Raw genomic sequence first — 17,174 nt, forward strand, 5'->3', positions numbered from 1 at the left:
GTTGGCTATCCAAAAGTTCAAACACACAATTGCATTCCAATTGCGCTGTAGTAGTTCAGGAGCACTAATTTACCAGCAGTCTTGCAGTGAAAAATCTTGGGTAGCACTAGTTTACTGATCAATTGAAGTGCAACGGCAGAATCTGCGACAAAAATGGAAGCTCAAAGTAATCCGAATAAGCTGCAAACCGATCTGAAGCAGGTTCCTTGAATGACAGAGACAGTGAGAGAGAGACAGTGAAAGTATAGCTGAGACTAAAAGAGTTGAACTGTTTGATTGTTGCAAGTTCAACATGTTAGACGAGATGAACTGTTTGATTGGTGCAAATTCAACCTGTTGGAAGAGATGACTTGATTTAGTTATCGCCAGCCTCATGCGCAGAAGCTGCAAAGAAGAAGCCTTAATTCGCGTCTTTAGATGTTTGGCACTTCTCATCTGATGCTAGAAGTCCTGCTTCTTCATCGCCATCGCCAGCCTCATCCGCAGCTGCAGTTGTCATCTCCAATTCATCTCGCAACGTTGATGATCCTGCCAATCTCCTTGCCTTCACAGCCTCATATTCCCAATCAGTTCGCACTACCACATACAAAATCGATAACGCACACGCTGCTTGCGCAGCCAGCAGCCCAAACCACAGTCCTCTAAACCCCACCTTGCACCAGAACGCAAGAGCAAGTGCGACCGGCGTCCCCAGAAAATAGAACGACCAGAAATTGATGCGTGCACCGATCTCAGGCCTCGCACTCCCCCTCAACACCCCGCATCCTGTTGTCTGTGGACAATTCCCCAGCTCGCACAGCCCGATGATTGGCATCACAGCAGCTGTCAATGCCAGCACCTGTGAATCGTCCGTGAACATGCTCCCCCATTTGTGTCGAAAGAAGGTTGTCCACGTTAGACTCATCAATGCAATCACAAGCGCGCATGACAACGCCACCCAAGCAGCAATCCTCGCCTTTGCTGGCCTGTTTGCCCCGAGCTCGTTTCCCACGCGGGTAGATACCGATGAGCTCAGTGCTAGCGGAACGGTGTACATGAAAGAGGTCGTTTGGATTAGGATCGCGGTCGTTGCGATTGCGACTTGAGGGTCTGGCAAGTAACCGGCCAACATCGTCACTACCTCGTACCACCACCACTCTAAGCAGATGGCAAAGCAACTCGGTAGTGCTATTCTGAGAAGCGGCCACCACTCCTGAAAACACACAAGTGACCACCCTTCCCAGGTCTTGCTGCACACGCCCGAGACCCAGAGGTAGCCAAGCAAGAAGACGACCATGTTGAAGTTGGTCCATACTGCGGCGATCGCAACTCCAGGAACTCCGAGATCGAAGATGAAGACGAGGACTACGGTGAGCGGAATGTGCAGCAGTACTGCCAAAAGCGAGCAGCACATCATTGGAGTAGTATTCCCTTGAGACCGGAGGTACACTCGCATAGGTTGCAAGAGACTGTTGGCAAGGAGATCAGGAATGGAATACATGCAATACGTGCTTGCCACAGCGGTGATGCTGGGATCCTGGCCGAACCACAGCAGAATTCTCTGCAGGTTGAGCCAGAGGATGCTGATGGGGATGCAGGCAGAGAGCAGGATCAAGATTGTGCGCTGCAGAGACAAGCCTATCAGAGACCAATTCTCGGAGCCGAAAGCTTGGCTGCACACAGGATCCATGCCTGAAGCCAGGCCAAACAAGACCGAATAGCCCGTGATGTTCGTGAATCCTATGGAGAGCGCACCTCCTGCAAGCTGCAAGCTTCCCAGGCGCCCCAAGCACAGCACTGACACCATTGCTCTAACGTACACAACGCAATTCATCGCTGTCACAGGAAGAGCTATACCTCCCAATTTCTTCAACTCCTCCATCACCTGCATTTGAAGCCTCCATACTTTTAGATTATACTATACTTCACAAAGTTCCTCAGAGTTACTCTCTACGTAATGCTCCTCACAAACCTCCTCATACCTCCCTCCGCGCGCCCCAACCAATCCCTAAGCAACAATCTACTGCATGAAATCACCGACATAACATACAAATGCACGACTTCACGGATCCGACATGCAGCGGAGAATTGGAACCCACTTGAAGCAACGACAGTACGATGCCACAGAAGTGCAATTACCTGACGAGAGGAGGTAGATTGGAAGAGGTCAGAGGGGCTATGGGGGCTGGAAGCTGCAGGAGGCGGCAGGGAAGGGGGTGAGGACTCGTGATTCGCCATGCATGTCACGAAAGCAGGAGCAGGATGGAGATAAAACAACTGGCCGAGGAGCAGAAGCAAAGGCAGGAGCAATGTTGGAGGGGAAGGGGCAATAAATCAAGGGGGGGGGTGGGGGATGTTGGGGGAGAAGGGGAAGGAAAGCGAAAGAGAGATATGGAAAGCTGGGAATATTGGGTGGGTATGGGAGGGAAGAAGCATGGGGAAGGCAATGCCAAATCTGTGTTTTGTCTCTCTATATGTATCTATGGATTGATTGAATCTCAAAGATCGATCTTTCTCTGTGTGTCTCTCTCTCCCTACATGAAGCATACTCTACTCTCTCTCTCTCTCTCTCTCTCTCTCTCTCTCTCTCTCTCTCTCTCTCTCTATCTCTCTCTCTCTCTCTGTCTCTGTGTCTGTGTCTGTGTCCGTGGTTCTCCAAAAAGGCTCTGATTTGCTTGCACCAAACGAAGCTTTCGATCTATGGATTAATCACAGATTGATCTTTCTGTTTGTGTTTATCTCTCTCTCAGTCTCTATCTCTGTGTCCGCGTTTCTCCAAAAAGGCCCTGATTTGCTTGCACAAACCGGAACTTTGGATCTCTAGATTTACATGGAGTCTTCTCTCTCTCTCGCTCTCACTCTGTCTCTCTGTCTCTCTCTCTCTCAATCTCTCTCTCTCTGTGTCCGTGGTTGTCCAAAAAGGGCCCTGATTTGCGTGCACAAAACCAAGCTTTGATGGGCTATGTCGAGTGGGGGAGGCTCAAGATGGGACGCAGGTGGTTGCTAGCTGCAAGAGCAGGCCGGTCTCTGCTGGTTCAAGGCGCAGACGAGGTTTATGCTCAACTAAAGTGTCGATGAGGAAGACCCACAATTGCGACCTCAGTTTCGATAGCAGCTTAAATTGCACGATCTCTAGTCTACCAGAAGCTGTCAAAACTCTGCAGCCCTCGTTTTTGCAGTTCTTCAAAACGTGTTGCAAACGGCTTCTAAGTTTAACAAGGAGATTTTTTTTTTGGGGTGGGGGAGAGGGGGCTTGTTTTTTGTTTTGGGCAGTGCTCAAGAGCAGGTCCGCATAGCGAATGCCCAGGTGGGTTGGGGGCCGGGGTATCCTCTAGGAACTAGAATATAACGCTTCCATCCCCCAAAAAGCAAAGAACTAGATCATGTGAGAAGTTGGTGAGAGAATTCCGTCCTCCATGACAACAAAGAACTAGAGGGAGTCTCATTCACTCTCAGCAGGCTGCCAGCCCACCTGAATGGGATGTTAGGGGCACGAGGACTTGCTTAAAGAGAACCTTCGCAATGAGAGCGTATTGCATTTTGCGGTTACTCCATAGGAGTAGGTGCCCTAATTATCAAGGAGGCCCACCATTGTGGCAATCCACTGCCTCGTTAGAGATGAGAAAAACGAGTCTCCACACTGGTAGTTTGGCGCCTTGCCATTTTGCCTTGCTGCAGCTAATCCTAATGGGCATTTTTTGGTTGACATGGGCCTATTGGAAGATTTTTTGTGGAACCATTACTCACTCTCACCCACAAATTGTCAACAATATTGCTTGAGCAAGAACGAACCTAAGGGTCTATGGAAAGCGCTAATTGTTCACTAATCTAGTCCAATGCCTTCTTTTCCTTTGCTTTTTGCTCAAGTTGACCCACATAAAAAGTTGGTTAGCAAACAAGATGGCAAAACCACTATGGCTCTGCTTTTAATGAAGCTTTTAACAAACATTTTAAACTCATTTAAAACATTAATGACCTCCTTAACAAAGTTAGCTTGACCAAATACAAAGGATATGCCCTTCGAACCAATAAACCAACCATCTCTTCGCCATAGTCCCTTAGAAACTCCAATAATATTATGTAAAGAGTTAATCATTCTTAAGCATTTATATGGCATCTCAACTAGCCTTACCTTCATTAAAATCGAGCAAGACCATAGTGGTTTTGCCACCTTGTATTTTAAAATGAAAGATATGTTTGTTTATTTAAAGCACATTCCTCACCTCAATGCTTGAGAAATTTCAACCAACAAAATTTGAGAACAACATCTTTGAATAAGCTCAATAAATGTTTTGCTTGATTTCAAGTAGCCAATTTGGTTTTCTTTGAAAAGTTGGACACATGAGGATGCATGATGTTCACTCTTATTTTCATGCTTCTAGCAATGTTAATGTAAGCTCCTATTTGCCAAGCAAGAACATGGAGAAGGTTAAATAATGCTGACTATGAAATTTGAATGATCCATTTCCTTGCATTCTTTAGAAGAGGAGTGAGCATAGCCCTCCAAACACTTTTAGGATAAAGATCTATACCTTATTCCAAAGCCTTAACTATCTGAAGCATGCTCGGAGATGCCACCTCTCTGGATTTCTTACTACACTTTAACAGGGATTGACATTTAGGTAGTTTCCATGTTATCTAACTCCTCATCTTGAAATCTCCTTGGTCGATGTGTCAATATGAGCTCCAAACTCTCACATCAAAGGGTGTGTTTTGCATAGCTCTAGTTAAGACTCAAGCCTAAGATCCTTGGCACATCCACTCTTTTTACTCCACATATAGTTGATCGGTCTCTAAACTCTGGCTAGAAACTTATGCAACCTATAGAGGTCATAAATATGAGGAACCGCACCTACTTGTTGAAAACTAATCAAATAGCATCGATCGATTGGTGTGCCCATTTTATTAACTAATGCAATTATTGTGGTATGGACTAGCAAGTCACTACTTCCTACAAGCTCATCATTTACTTTTATAGAGTCACATTTATAACTCATTTATAATCACACTTGGTTGCATACCTTTATCACGAGATCCTAACACTAGCTCATTGACATAGGTCAAGTTCTCTCTTATTTCATATAGAAGACACGAGTATTGACCTCACACTTGCTAATGGTTAAGTGAAACTTGACACCATCAAGGCCAACAACATCAGCTTATAAGCAATGAAGGTGCTTGCTTATGGGGAGCATGGCATAAGTGTGAAGTGGGCAATGACAACAATAGCGTCATGTCCCTAGCTTGATAAAGCACATTCACATTAGATGGGATGGGTAATTGCTAGCTCATATGAAAGTCATGGCAACAACCATGCCAAATGGCCTCTCTTTACTTTAGTCTACCTCTTGTGAAAGACTAAGCTTCCAAAGCTCCTCCACATACCTTCTTGAGCACCTTTATATTTTGCTATTTTTCATGTTTAATGCTTCCACACTTCCAATGATTGCCTTATTAACAACGTGATCCAATCTTTAGTTTCCTCCCTGTAGTAGTGATTCCAAGGTGATTTTGGCCGAATAATGGCCTTTGTTTGCCAATAAGTTCAATTTAATATCTTGGGGAATGAGACAAGAGAGACATTTCTAAAGTGGATTGATAGACCCTTTTCACTCCTTAAAGAGATTTTGGTAGGGGTCCAAATCTTTTAGGCAATACGTGGCCTGAGTGGTTTGGACAAAAATAAGGAAGGATCACATGAATACTCAACAACACTATCTTATGGTGTAATGGTAGCGGGAATTAAATGAGACTGAGATTGGCAAAGGAATTTAATGGAAGTGAGATCCGAAGGCTTGACATTTTAATGGTAGTAACCAAGATGGGGAGTAAAACAAAGATTCTAGAAAACAATGAACAAGTGGAAGACCACAATTACCAACCTCAAAGTCTCAAAAAAAAACTTGAAAGTCTCTGGTAAAGCATTCCTCTAAGGACGCACTGCTAACAAAATCCAAACTAAGTTTCTTGCTTATTTATATTTCACGTAATAAATTCTCTTCGACACACTCATACACTTACATCATACTCACTAGGTGTGGACTCTAATATACTCTTAGAGTTTAAAGGATTGGCCATGAAAAAACCTTACAATGGAAAACATATAAATGAGCATCAGCTTTTAGATCAACAATGGCCTTTACAAATGTAGCTAAATTCAATTGTAATTTTCTAGATTTTTGTCAATTGAACATTCTAAAGTATTATCTTTTTGATTGATTAAATTGCTCTTGCATAATTGTTGCCGTCGTACAAAAGAACTAAAGGACTTTTTCATCGTGTAGCAAGGACATGTTACACTTTCTCTTGGTTCCCTGGTTATTAGCCTCGTACAAGAGGACTAAAGACCTTACTTGTCGTGTACTGAGGTAATGCTCCATTATAACTCTGTACTTTTTGCATAGTAAGTCAAAATGTTATGCTTTAGCATTACTCTAAAGTTTTCTTGATATAAATTTTTTATACAAGTACTTGAAGTCATATCTTGTAAGGGAGGTTTACAAGTTTTGCAGTTGATAATAATTTAGACTTGTCCCCTCAGTTGTTAATTCTAAGGACTCTCTCTCTCTCTCTCTCTCTCTCTCTCTCTCTCTCTCTCTTCGTGTGTATAAGCCATCCTTCCCTGCCAACTTTTGTAAAACCTATGTGGGTCTTGGTGGTTGAGGCTCTAGTTCATGTCATCGTGTGTGTGTGTGTATTCAATTCATAGGAATCACTTCTGATGAGTCAATTTGGCTCCTTGGCATTGTTGCTATGAGCTTAAAAAACCTATGTGTGTGTGCGTGCGTGCGTGCATGCGTGTGTGTGGGGGGGGGAAGCATAATTCTATTCTTGGAACATATAAAGTACGTTGTTAACTAAAGTTCTTTTAGATATTCCATGATTCACTTGGGTCTATCTATATTAAGGATGTTGCTTTTATGGAGGCTAGTACTAACTTGGCCTTACCCTCCAAAACCTCAAGTGTATACATCCTTGGAGCTAGCACGCCTCAAGGTGTGGATACTTCCAAAAAGTACCAATGCTACCTTCAAGGTGCAATGTTATGAAAATTTAATCTCGAGTTTGTCGTGGCTTGCCAGTACTTTAAGCAGAGTGTAAAGGTTTGTCGGCATTTTTTTGTGATGCACTCCAACCAGAGTGATGATGTATGCTTGGCTCTTCCAAACCAAAGGACTTCAAGGGCACTCAGATGTAAAGGGTTGCTCAATTTTGAAAAAAAGTTATCCTCTTTTCCTTTTAAAATCCCAATCTATGTGGGAAGTTCACAATGCTTAATGCTCTTCTTTTGGTTTAAGGTCTATCTATGTTGCTTTTATGAAGGCTAGTACTAAATTGGCCATACCCTCCAAAACCTCGAGTGTATACATCCTTGGAGCTAGCACGCCTCAAGGTGTGGATACTTCCAAGAAAGTACCAATGCTACCTTCAAGGTACAATGTTATGAAATTTGATCTCGAGTTTGTCCTGGTCTTGATGCTTGCCAGTATTTCAAGGAGAGTGTAAAGGTTTGTCGGCATTTTTCGAGCTGCTTTTTGTGATGCACTCCAACGAGAGTGATGTTGATGCATGCTTGGCTCTTCCAAACCTACGAAAAGGAAACCAAAGTCATGTCGTTTGTAAACTGGGTGCTCGTGAGCCAAGATTCGATATACAAATATTTTAAAAGGGGGTTTTTCTGAACCATTAGAATCTCTTTTTTAGTTAATGCCACGCTGGAGGGGAGGTCCACGTGTCAACAGCGGATTCCGTACTGCATAAAAGGAGCCTCGATTCGCGCAGGCCGCCATGCGCGTCATGTGAGGTGGGGCCCAGGGCTGTAATGAGGGGAGGGGCCGCCACGTAGGCCCGGGGCTCCCCTAATCATAAGACTCCATTAAAGGACCTGGGGAAAGTACATGTTCGTTGGGCCATTCCGTCTTGACACGTGTCTGGTACCCCGCGCAGAACGGCCCCATGTGGCCTTGGGAATCTGCACGGCACTCGCCACGTGGCTCATTGGGCAGGGGACTGGACCGTGCCAGCTCGGCAGCCTGTTCCTCAAAAGGCGTTGAGTTGTGCGTGAGATATTTGTCGGTACTTTGTTCCCCTTCCAGGGGGTTGTGGGGTCCGCCACCTCGGACGGCTCGCTTTTATTTCCCTCGTTATTTAAGAAAACATATTTTTCAGTTCCCCCAACCCAATGCCACTTTTCTGCCTAACGAAAGTAGAAAAACAAAAAACAACAAATAAAACCCATCCCATGAACGTGTGAGCGACTCGCATCATTTTAAACAAGCAACTAGTGGCTCTCGAAATTAGCAATAAATATTGCATTCTTGGCACACAAAGCATATGGTAAAGAACTGAAAGCAACATTTCATTCAAGTACTATATAAAACTTGGTCGGCCTTAATGCATGTTATTTCTATGACAAGATGTCTAGTGGCGGGCATTCCTAAATGGAATTGGCAACATAGGCACTTACAAAATTTAAATGTGCAAGTGTCACTATTACATGTTATTTCAAAACAAAAAACATTAATTCACTTAAGTATCATAATAAATATAAATGTCTCTTTATGCAGGGGTGCACATGCATGCATTTGTGTGTGTGTGTGTGTGTTTTAGTATTGCCCAGAGTCTCATGACTTGTTATTGCTATAGCAGTGACTTCAGGCTCGTTTCCCCAGTGCTTCCTTTGGCGAGAATTTTCGGCTGATTGGTTTTCATCCTATGAAGTAGGGATATGATCTTATTAGGCTCATAGGGTCTTTGGTGATCCTTCTCTTGCCAAATACTCATCCTTTCATGCATCTTTACGACAATCATTTTATGATTGTCTACATGCGCTTGACTTAGATTATCTAGCCTTTTTGTCATGTAATGAGGTCTTCTAATACGTGTAGCTGATTGTCCCTTTCTTTGAGACTAATTTTTGTAATATAATGACAACTCGAAAATAAGAAGTGTGTGTACGTGTGCGTGGGCGTGCTCGCCACGTACGTATGTGTGTGTGTGCGTGCGTGCGCTTTTTTACCCCACGTAGACAATACATACATACATACATACCTGGAAGGGGGGGGACTCATCGCAAAAAGTTTACATACATAAGGGTTTAGTTACACACAGTAAAGAATTCAATTTTTTTAGTTTGAACATTTAAAGGACCATATGTACATAGGGATTGTGTAATTAATCCTTGAACACACATGGTAGAACACATGTGGATGAACACACATTGCATAGGCAATTTCTATATAGAGACCCTCCATAGATACATACATACAAGCATGCATGCATATACATATACTAGCTTCTTGCCTACTACTATTCCATGTTGGTGCACATAAAGCTGTTATCAACCTATCCAACTACTATTCCATGTTGGTGCACATAAAGCTGTTATCAACCTATCTTGTCATTTGAGCACCCTTAGCATAGCACCGCACTAATTGTCGAAATCTTCACATCTGAGTTATTGTGATTTGGGGCCATATCACAAGCAAACATACCATGATTGCCCATGCTTCTACCACATGCATAATAGCTCTCTGAACTTTGATACCATTATAGAACTATGGAATATGTGTTCCCTATGGGCCGCCTAACCCCCCCAGAATTCACAAGGAGCCATGTATAAGGGTCCCACATTTTACCAACTATCCACGTCCACAATGAGTACTCTCCCCAAAGCTCAAGGGGGACATGAGTGCTCTATTCAATCCTAGTCCTTATATGGCTAGGTTTCTACTAAGTCCCTTTGTATACAAGATTAAGGCCTATTGACCTCGCCAAATGGCCTTTGAGAGCATTTTAGCCCTCCCCCTATGTTCTAGAATACTGCATGTATTTATTTCTTTAAGTAGCTCTTTCACAAATTGCTTTAATCTGTATGGCATCTAAAACCATAAACAAGCAATCATCTTGAAAAATTGAGTGAAAGGGAACATTATAAACTTGTCAATGATAAGGTGCTAAAGCCCAAGCTTAAAATGTACCAACCTTGGCCTCTCCATCCAATGGGATTGTCATTTGACTTATATGGTAATAATCAGTGCTATAACTATATGAGGCATATCATAATAGCTACAAGTATGCTTCACAGCCTTCACCCTTTTTGGTACATCAGTATACTATGGATAGCCTTTACATCAATATCAGTAAGTATAGCTTTTGGGCTTAGGAGGTTCACTTCTAGAAATCCCACATAGCACATGTGTGTAAGGTGTGTTTAGAAAACTGCTACATATATGTATGAATGCTACATCGTCATGGTCCCTATTAGCAAATACATGTGGTCTTTACTTATGGGATAACCATTACATCATCCTTGACCCTTATTAGCAATTGCTTAGTGAACTCCCAAGGAAAATCTCCCATTGCACATGTGTTTAAGGTATGTTTAGAAAATAAACCCCTTCTCTTGAATACACTGCCAACTTATATATTGCTTAGTGAACTCCCCAGGATGGGGTGGAGAGAGAAAGGGAGTGTGGAGAGAGGAAGGTAGAGAGAGAAAGGGAGTGGTTGAAGGAAGGGGATGGTGGGGTGGAGAGAGGTAGGGGGTTGGTGGGGTGGAGAGAGAAAGGGGGATTACCTTGAGTGGTGGAGTTTGAGGTGATGGAGGGGGGTGTGGGGGTATTGACGAAAAAGTGATGGTGGAGGGGGGGGGATGACGGCAAAGTTTGGGGGGGAAAGGGAGAAAGTGGGAGGTGGAAATGGAGATGGAGAGGGGAGCTTGATGGAAAAAGTGGTGGTGGAGGGGGTGGAGATGGTGAGTGGGAGGTGGAGGTGGAGGAGATGGATGACACAAGTGATGGTCGAGGGGGAGACTTGGACCGGAAAAGTGGTGGTGGAGGGGGAAGATTGATGGAAAAAGTGGTGGTGGAGATGGCACTAGACGGAAGGTGGAGGATGGAAAATGCAGGTAGACAGAAAATATGGAGGCTTGATGGAACTTGGAGATGGAGGAGAGATGGAAGTGACTTGCAAAAGTAAGGGGAAAGAAGTGAGAGAGGGGGAGTGGGGTGTACGTGGGGGGTTTAAGGACTAATTTTTTGTGATTGGTGTATTAATGTGTTTATGTAAGTCAACATTGTTTAGGATGTAAATCTGATCCTTTTGCACCAATTGGAAGCATTTCTTCACTCCTGTTCCTTGAGGGATGTGTCTTGAATGGTTTTTCAAAGGGGGTTCTTCTTCACACATGCAAACACATGCTTTGCTTTTGCTTCAAGCACTAACCTCCTAGGTAGTGATGGCACCAAATTGTTGTCACTATCTTTCCTAAGTCCAAATTCTGAGGGTGTTGGTCACCTACAATCGTGTCATTGCTCATTGTAGCATAAGTGTAGCATAGGTCCTCGGGTTGTATTCTAGTGAGAGGTGTAGGCTAAAGCATGGAAAGTAGATCCGATGCACATGTGGGTGAAAAAGAAGGCTTGATCACAAACATCTCTGTTTTATTTTTGTGGTAGTGGTTCTTCCTTTGATCTCCTCCTTGCATTAGCTCTAAGCTAGAACAGATCCTTGAAACATGCTTCCTTGATCCAAGTTTAGGACTTATGTTGCAATGAATCTCAAATGCGATTTGGATGGCCACTGGACCAACACAAGCCATCTCAAATTTACTTCACCTACTAACATAGACCAGAATTTGGACTTTGGACATGAACTTTGAATCTTAGATGCTAGGATTTATCCTTAATTTGGGCTGGATCTCTAGCTTTGACTATGGCATTAGAAATGAATTAGAACTTCTTTGAATATTAACCTCGAGACCAGCATTGGAAGAGACAGCCCCTTCTTTAGAGCTTATGTGTTCGTCCAACAGTTGAGTTGTTGGTGTAGATGATCTACATATGATGAGCTAGGATACTTGCAAGGTTGATGTGTCACAGAGACTCACTGACCTATGAACAAAATGCAAGCTTGATTGTGCATATACCAGTGATCTAGCCAACTATGGCCAAAATGGAAGATAACATCATTGTTGATGATGAACTTGCTATCAAAATTTCATTGATGCATTGACATTGTGGCCCTCATATGTGAAGATCCTTCCTTCAGCACTCTTGAAATTGCAATTCATCCCTTGAGCACCAAAGTGTTTGAGAAGGAGTTGGAGGCCCAATTGATACCTCTCATCACCATGATCTCTATATCTATGATTAACTCCTCCTACAAAAAAACTTTGCATGGTGAATGGGTACTTGGAGATTGTGCTAATTAGATGAATGAACAACACTATAAAAAATAGATGAATTTTGAGACACCAAAGACATTGAATGATGCTCACAAAATTTCATTTACAAGTGAAGAGAAGTCCAAATACATGAAATCATGAAACAAAGTGAATTAAATGAAGCCATATAACAAAGCAATCGATATATCAAGAGACAAATTTCTCATTTCATTGGGGAAGATGCATGATTAACACAATAGGGGGTAGCCGATCCCTCATCTTTGTGCTCTAATTGGTTCTCTCTCTCTCTCTCTCTCTCTCTCTCTCTCTCTCTCTCTCTCTCTCTCTCTATACACACACACACACACACAAATATATATATATATATATACATATGTATATATATATATATATATATATCTGTGTGTGTGTGTGTGTGTGTGTGTGTGTGTTTTGCCTATCAAACAACTATCATACTATACTACTGGACTAGTTTTCAATGTCGAGATAAATCAATTGCAAACATCTGCTATTGCCCTTTTCAAACACTTAATGAGAGTAATCCATTGTTAACCAATCTCTTAATACTGCCTAAGTGAGAATAATTCATACTATACCGTTCCTTCTAACAAAGTAACAAAGTGAAAGTGAATTTTTATACTCACATTCATGTCAGAACATTGCAAAAAGTACAACATTATTGATGGCTAGTCTCCAATAGAATGTTCAATCTTATTTAATAGTACTTGGAGATAATCCACTGTAGAGTACGCTTCGAAGTTGCCAACACCATTTTCATGCCTCAGAATTTTCAATGCAAATCAGATGGAGAGGTATGCTAACTCACCTGCATCCATCCACAAACACAACATGTTAGAAATGCACACTATGAATTGTGGGGCTGCAGGCTTCAATGCCAGCACACAGTTGTTATCCGTGTCTTTCGATCTAGATTAGCATAATCAAATCTTGGCATTATACTATTCAATAGTAATCAAATGTGGGCAATTAAAGATATGAATAAATGCATATAAAATGTTAGTGAAATCCAATTAATAAGTGGGAATCTCAAGTAAACCATAAATTTGAAGGAAATTCCCAAGGTTTAAAAATCCAAGTATAATCTCAATATACTTATACCTTTCCACGATCTCCTGTTGGAACTTTCCAATTATCAATATTACAATTACATTTATGCACACATCAAAGTGTGATAAGGTCCTCGAGAATGTCAATATTGAAGGACAGACTCCATGCTACATGGCCTTTTCACCATTTCACATTTAAAATCATGCTAAAATCTTGACTTCTATTAATAATTACACCATGAATGTTTCTTAATTTAGTAGATAGGAGATCTCTGCATAATATAACTAATAAGATAAAAGAATACTCTGATGGTAATTATCTCCCCAATCAAATTAGGAGAAGTTCTCAAGAAATGCAACCCATGTAAAAAAAACTGCACGTAAGTTACTGACTCATGACAAATGATGGCCTTTTCCATTTATCAAACTATAAAGTGTAAAGTGTAGCATATCAAAGTATAAGGTGTAAAGTGTAACCCAATACCATACTAAGGGTAAAATATTACCCATGTGCTCTAAGTACATAAAGATGGTTTTGCCAAACCCTGCTATTCTAATGAAATTCAAGTCACCAATCAACCAAGCCTTAGGGATCTTCAAATAAACCAAGGACTAATCCAATCCTAAAATTTCAAATAGTAAATAGCAAAAAAGGTAGAAGGATACTCCCTTAATGATAGAAATATTGACGAAGGACTCTCCCATGGTATAAGGTTTTACTCCAAGCCATGCTATCAATGGGGTATAATGAATTTGCTTGAAAATTTAGAGATATTCCCTTGGCACAAAGTTGTTTGATCCAAGGCAAATTCTAAGAGATATATTACAAACAAACATAATATTTAAAGCAAACCCTTCCACTAAATCCAAAGGGAGTACATTAATTATCCCATGTAACAAAATTATTCCCATGAACAACAAATAATTCTTAAAGGTCCCATCCAATTCAATCCATTTTTCCTTTCTTCCTAAGGGTAATTAAAATACAATAGACAATAATTTATTAAAAAATCATCCATCCACGCCACATGTTATATCTTTTCATATAAATCTCATAGATGGAGTGGGGACCAAAATGCCAATAATCCATCAATTTCGTATCAATTCCATATCTTATATGGATAAAAGAAGCATTCCTTGTATCAACTCTATTTCTTACATCCTTTTGTAACTAGCCCTTCCCTCTTTTGAAGTCTAAAGGGGCTCTAATCTTATGTCTTTACTAAATCGAGATCATTAAGAAAATTCAAATGGACTTAAAAAACTAATAGATAAGATCTCAAGCTTGTCTCTGCCCTTAGCTTATAAGGTTCATCATCTAGTTTTTTAGTCTGTAATACCCAAGGACAAAGTAGAAAACTTTCAAAAGCTAAACCTTCGAGTAGAAAGTCAAAGCATAGATCGCCATGTATCTCCCATGACAGCTAAGCTTCTTGTGTGATCAAAAGAATTATATGCCTATGTGAAGTATGCAAGCATCACCCCTAAGTCAAAACACCTCAAGAGTGTTGTCAAGCCCATTGAACAATAATTAATGCATAACTTTCAGCAACTATGCATATATCCCTGGTGTAGAGCACAGTCCATAATAAAACTGCAACTCCTCGTCCGAGTAGCCCATCATGCTTCTCGCTTTTCGAATCCCATTGCTATTGTTCAACGTTCTATTCCTCCAAGTTTTTCTTCTCCTACCAGGCTAAACAATTTACTACAGTGGCACAAACGACCAATCATCTCCTGCTATTAGTTCACCAAAACAGTCGAGTTTTTTTAAAAATCTTGAACGTACATAGTCTACATATCATGAGTTTGGGCATCCCATATAGTGTACCCATGAAGGAACCCATCTAGTAAACACGAATGCAACGTAGTTTCTACTATGGTTTTTCTCTATGTACATGGTGTAATGTTGTGCCCTGAGTTTCTCTCTATGTACACGAGGCCTTCCATGAGCTATACATAGTGTTGCAGCTCCGAGTACTCTGTTGGTCATTAACAACCAGTACGAAGTGCAAGAAGACCAAGCTCTACGATAAATCAACTCTTTATTCCTCATTTGGATGGTCAGTCTACTGTGCTCTCAAGTGTTCCATACCTCTTTGGCATAGTGTTACTAGTTGGAGAGGCTTGCTCCACCGCTTGTACATACCACATGGGGGGCTGCTATCAAGAGAAGAGACTCAGGAGGTAGAGACTGCCAAGAAGACGCTAATAGGAGCCATAAAATAGTATCTATTTGTGGCCCTCCTATACTCAGATATACTGAGTCTGCCATGAGCTCTCAATCTGCCCGGAGTAAAATCTGGCATGGGTGCTTTCACAGTCTATGTGATTGCCAGAAATGGAAATAGTAAATGATTATTAGCATCTCTGAGTAATCATGGAAATATTATATGATTATTAGAATCTTGGAAATAGTAGTCAGCAAGATGTATCTCTATAATCACGTGAGTAGGGACGGAACGCAAGGCGAAAGTATTGAGCAACACACCCACTATGCAGAAAGAGTTCCTAGTGCAAAAAAAGGATAGGAAGATTTTGGGGCACCTGGTTTTGCTTCACCAGTTTTGCTTCCAACTTTTGAGAGAAGTCTACATAAGATGAAAGCCCAAGGCACACCGTGATCCCTTTCATCCTCCCCACTAGCCACTAGCTAGCTCGGAGATAAGGAAACCCATGATCTGAGAAGTCTACTAACATAATAGCAAAGAAGACAACTCGCTCTATAATGGGACTACTTAGATAGTAGCTAGCCAGTAATCATCTTTTCCCGTATTTTGAAACATATGTTTCTCAGACAACCGTGGATTTTGTTTCTTAAGTAGAGAATCCAAAGTTCAAACACAAGAGTCAGGTATGAAGTTCTCACACAACCAATACAATGACCTGGTATCGATGCAAATTTCATGCTCCTGCTCATCCAAAAACGGCGGGCTCATACTTGCAACATATCAAAGTAGTGAAAGAGAGCAAAAACATGAACAGTGAAGCAGCTAGGAATTCGCTGAGACAAAATACCAAAGCTCAAAGGTAAGGTAATGCATGAAGCTTATAAGAAACTCACCTGAGATTGAAGGTAAGGTCTTTTTGTTTTGAAGGTTTATCTCCAGTGCAAAGCTTCCCTCAACCATGGAGAACGAAGTTCAATATCTCCCATGTGCAAAGTTCATTGTCCTCCACTTGCTTGAAGGTTTTTGCTCCTGCTCAAAGTTCAATTTGTATAGTATGGATAATGGACAAGGTTCCCTAAGGCAAAAGAAGTGGGGGGAAACATGTGGACATCCTTCTATCTCTTCTTCCAAAAAATCCTCTTCTCCAAGTCACGGCAGGGTAAACCGTGGCACCAAAATCCTTTAAAGCAGGCCTCCATTCTTTGCCCTTTATGGATATATGTCATAATGGACCATGTTGTCCCTACACCATTCTTTCAAAGAGCAAGGCTTGGTACCTTGGTTGGTATACTCCATTTTCCCCATCTGCCCTATAAATTCTCTTGGGAAGTGGTGGTCAAGTAGCACAGCTTAGAGTTACTAGGGACCTCCAAGTACTATGAATAGGATATGTTCTCATTTAGCTATTATGAATAAATATTCCATTTTTCATGTGTCCATAAAACATGATCTTTAAATAATGGATTCCCTCCAAAATATCATCCTCATTTCATGATTAATTAATGGACCCCAAGGGGAAGTGTGTGTGTGTGTGTGTGTGTGTGTGTGTGTGCACTCTCTGCTTGACCACCTCTCAAGGCTATAGCCTTTGTGTGGGACAAAATGAACCTTCATCATTAGAAGGAGCCTTCGTGGCTTTCCTTTGTCATTTGACCATAGTCATGAAGGTTAAAAGCCCTAGGCCACTCTCTACTATTGAATGTACATCTCTGTTTTCTTTTGTGGTGGTGGCTCTTCCTTTGATCTCCTCCTTGCATTAGCTATAAGCTA

The 17,174-nt window shown here is 41.6% G+C and overlaps 1 protein-coding gene across 1 annotated transcript; it reads right to left on the minus strand.

The window, feature by feature from the left end:
* Positions 1–400: 400 nt before the first annotated feature.
* On the minus strand, positions 401–2,251 carry LOC147898741 (MATE efflux family protein). Its single transcript, XM_087379223.1, has 2 exons — positions 2,119–2,251; positions 401–1,864 (listed from the first exon to the last, which is right to left on the minus strand). The coding sequence occupies exons 1-2, from the start codon at positions 2,215–2,217 to the stop codon at positions 401–403; spliced, it is 1,563 nt and encodes a 520-aa protein (XP_087235349.1). The 5' UTR covers positions 2,218–2,251.
* Positions 2,252–17,174: the final 14,923 nt, after the last annotated feature.

The sequence above is a fragment of the Dipteris shenzhenensis genome, chromosome 9 (assembly GCF_047967505.1).
Source record: "Dipteris shenzhenensis isolate YYH24624 ecotype China chromosome 9, Dip_SZ_1.0, whole genome shotgun sequence".
NCBI lineage: Eukaryota > Viridiplantae > Streptophyta > Polypodiopsida > Gleicheniales > Dipteridaceae > Dipteris > Dipteris shenzhenensis.

Excerpts from the sequence above, each read along its gene's own strand:
- LOC147898741 (XM_087379223.1), bottom strand. The coding sequence starts at position 2,217 with ATGGCGAATCACGAGTCCTCACCCCCTTCCCTGCCGCCTCCTGCAGCT. Across the intron at positions 1,865-2,118 it reads AATCTACCTCCTCTCGTCAG|GTGATGGAGGAGTTGAAGAA; the intron begins GTAATTGCACTT and ends CTTCAAATGCAG.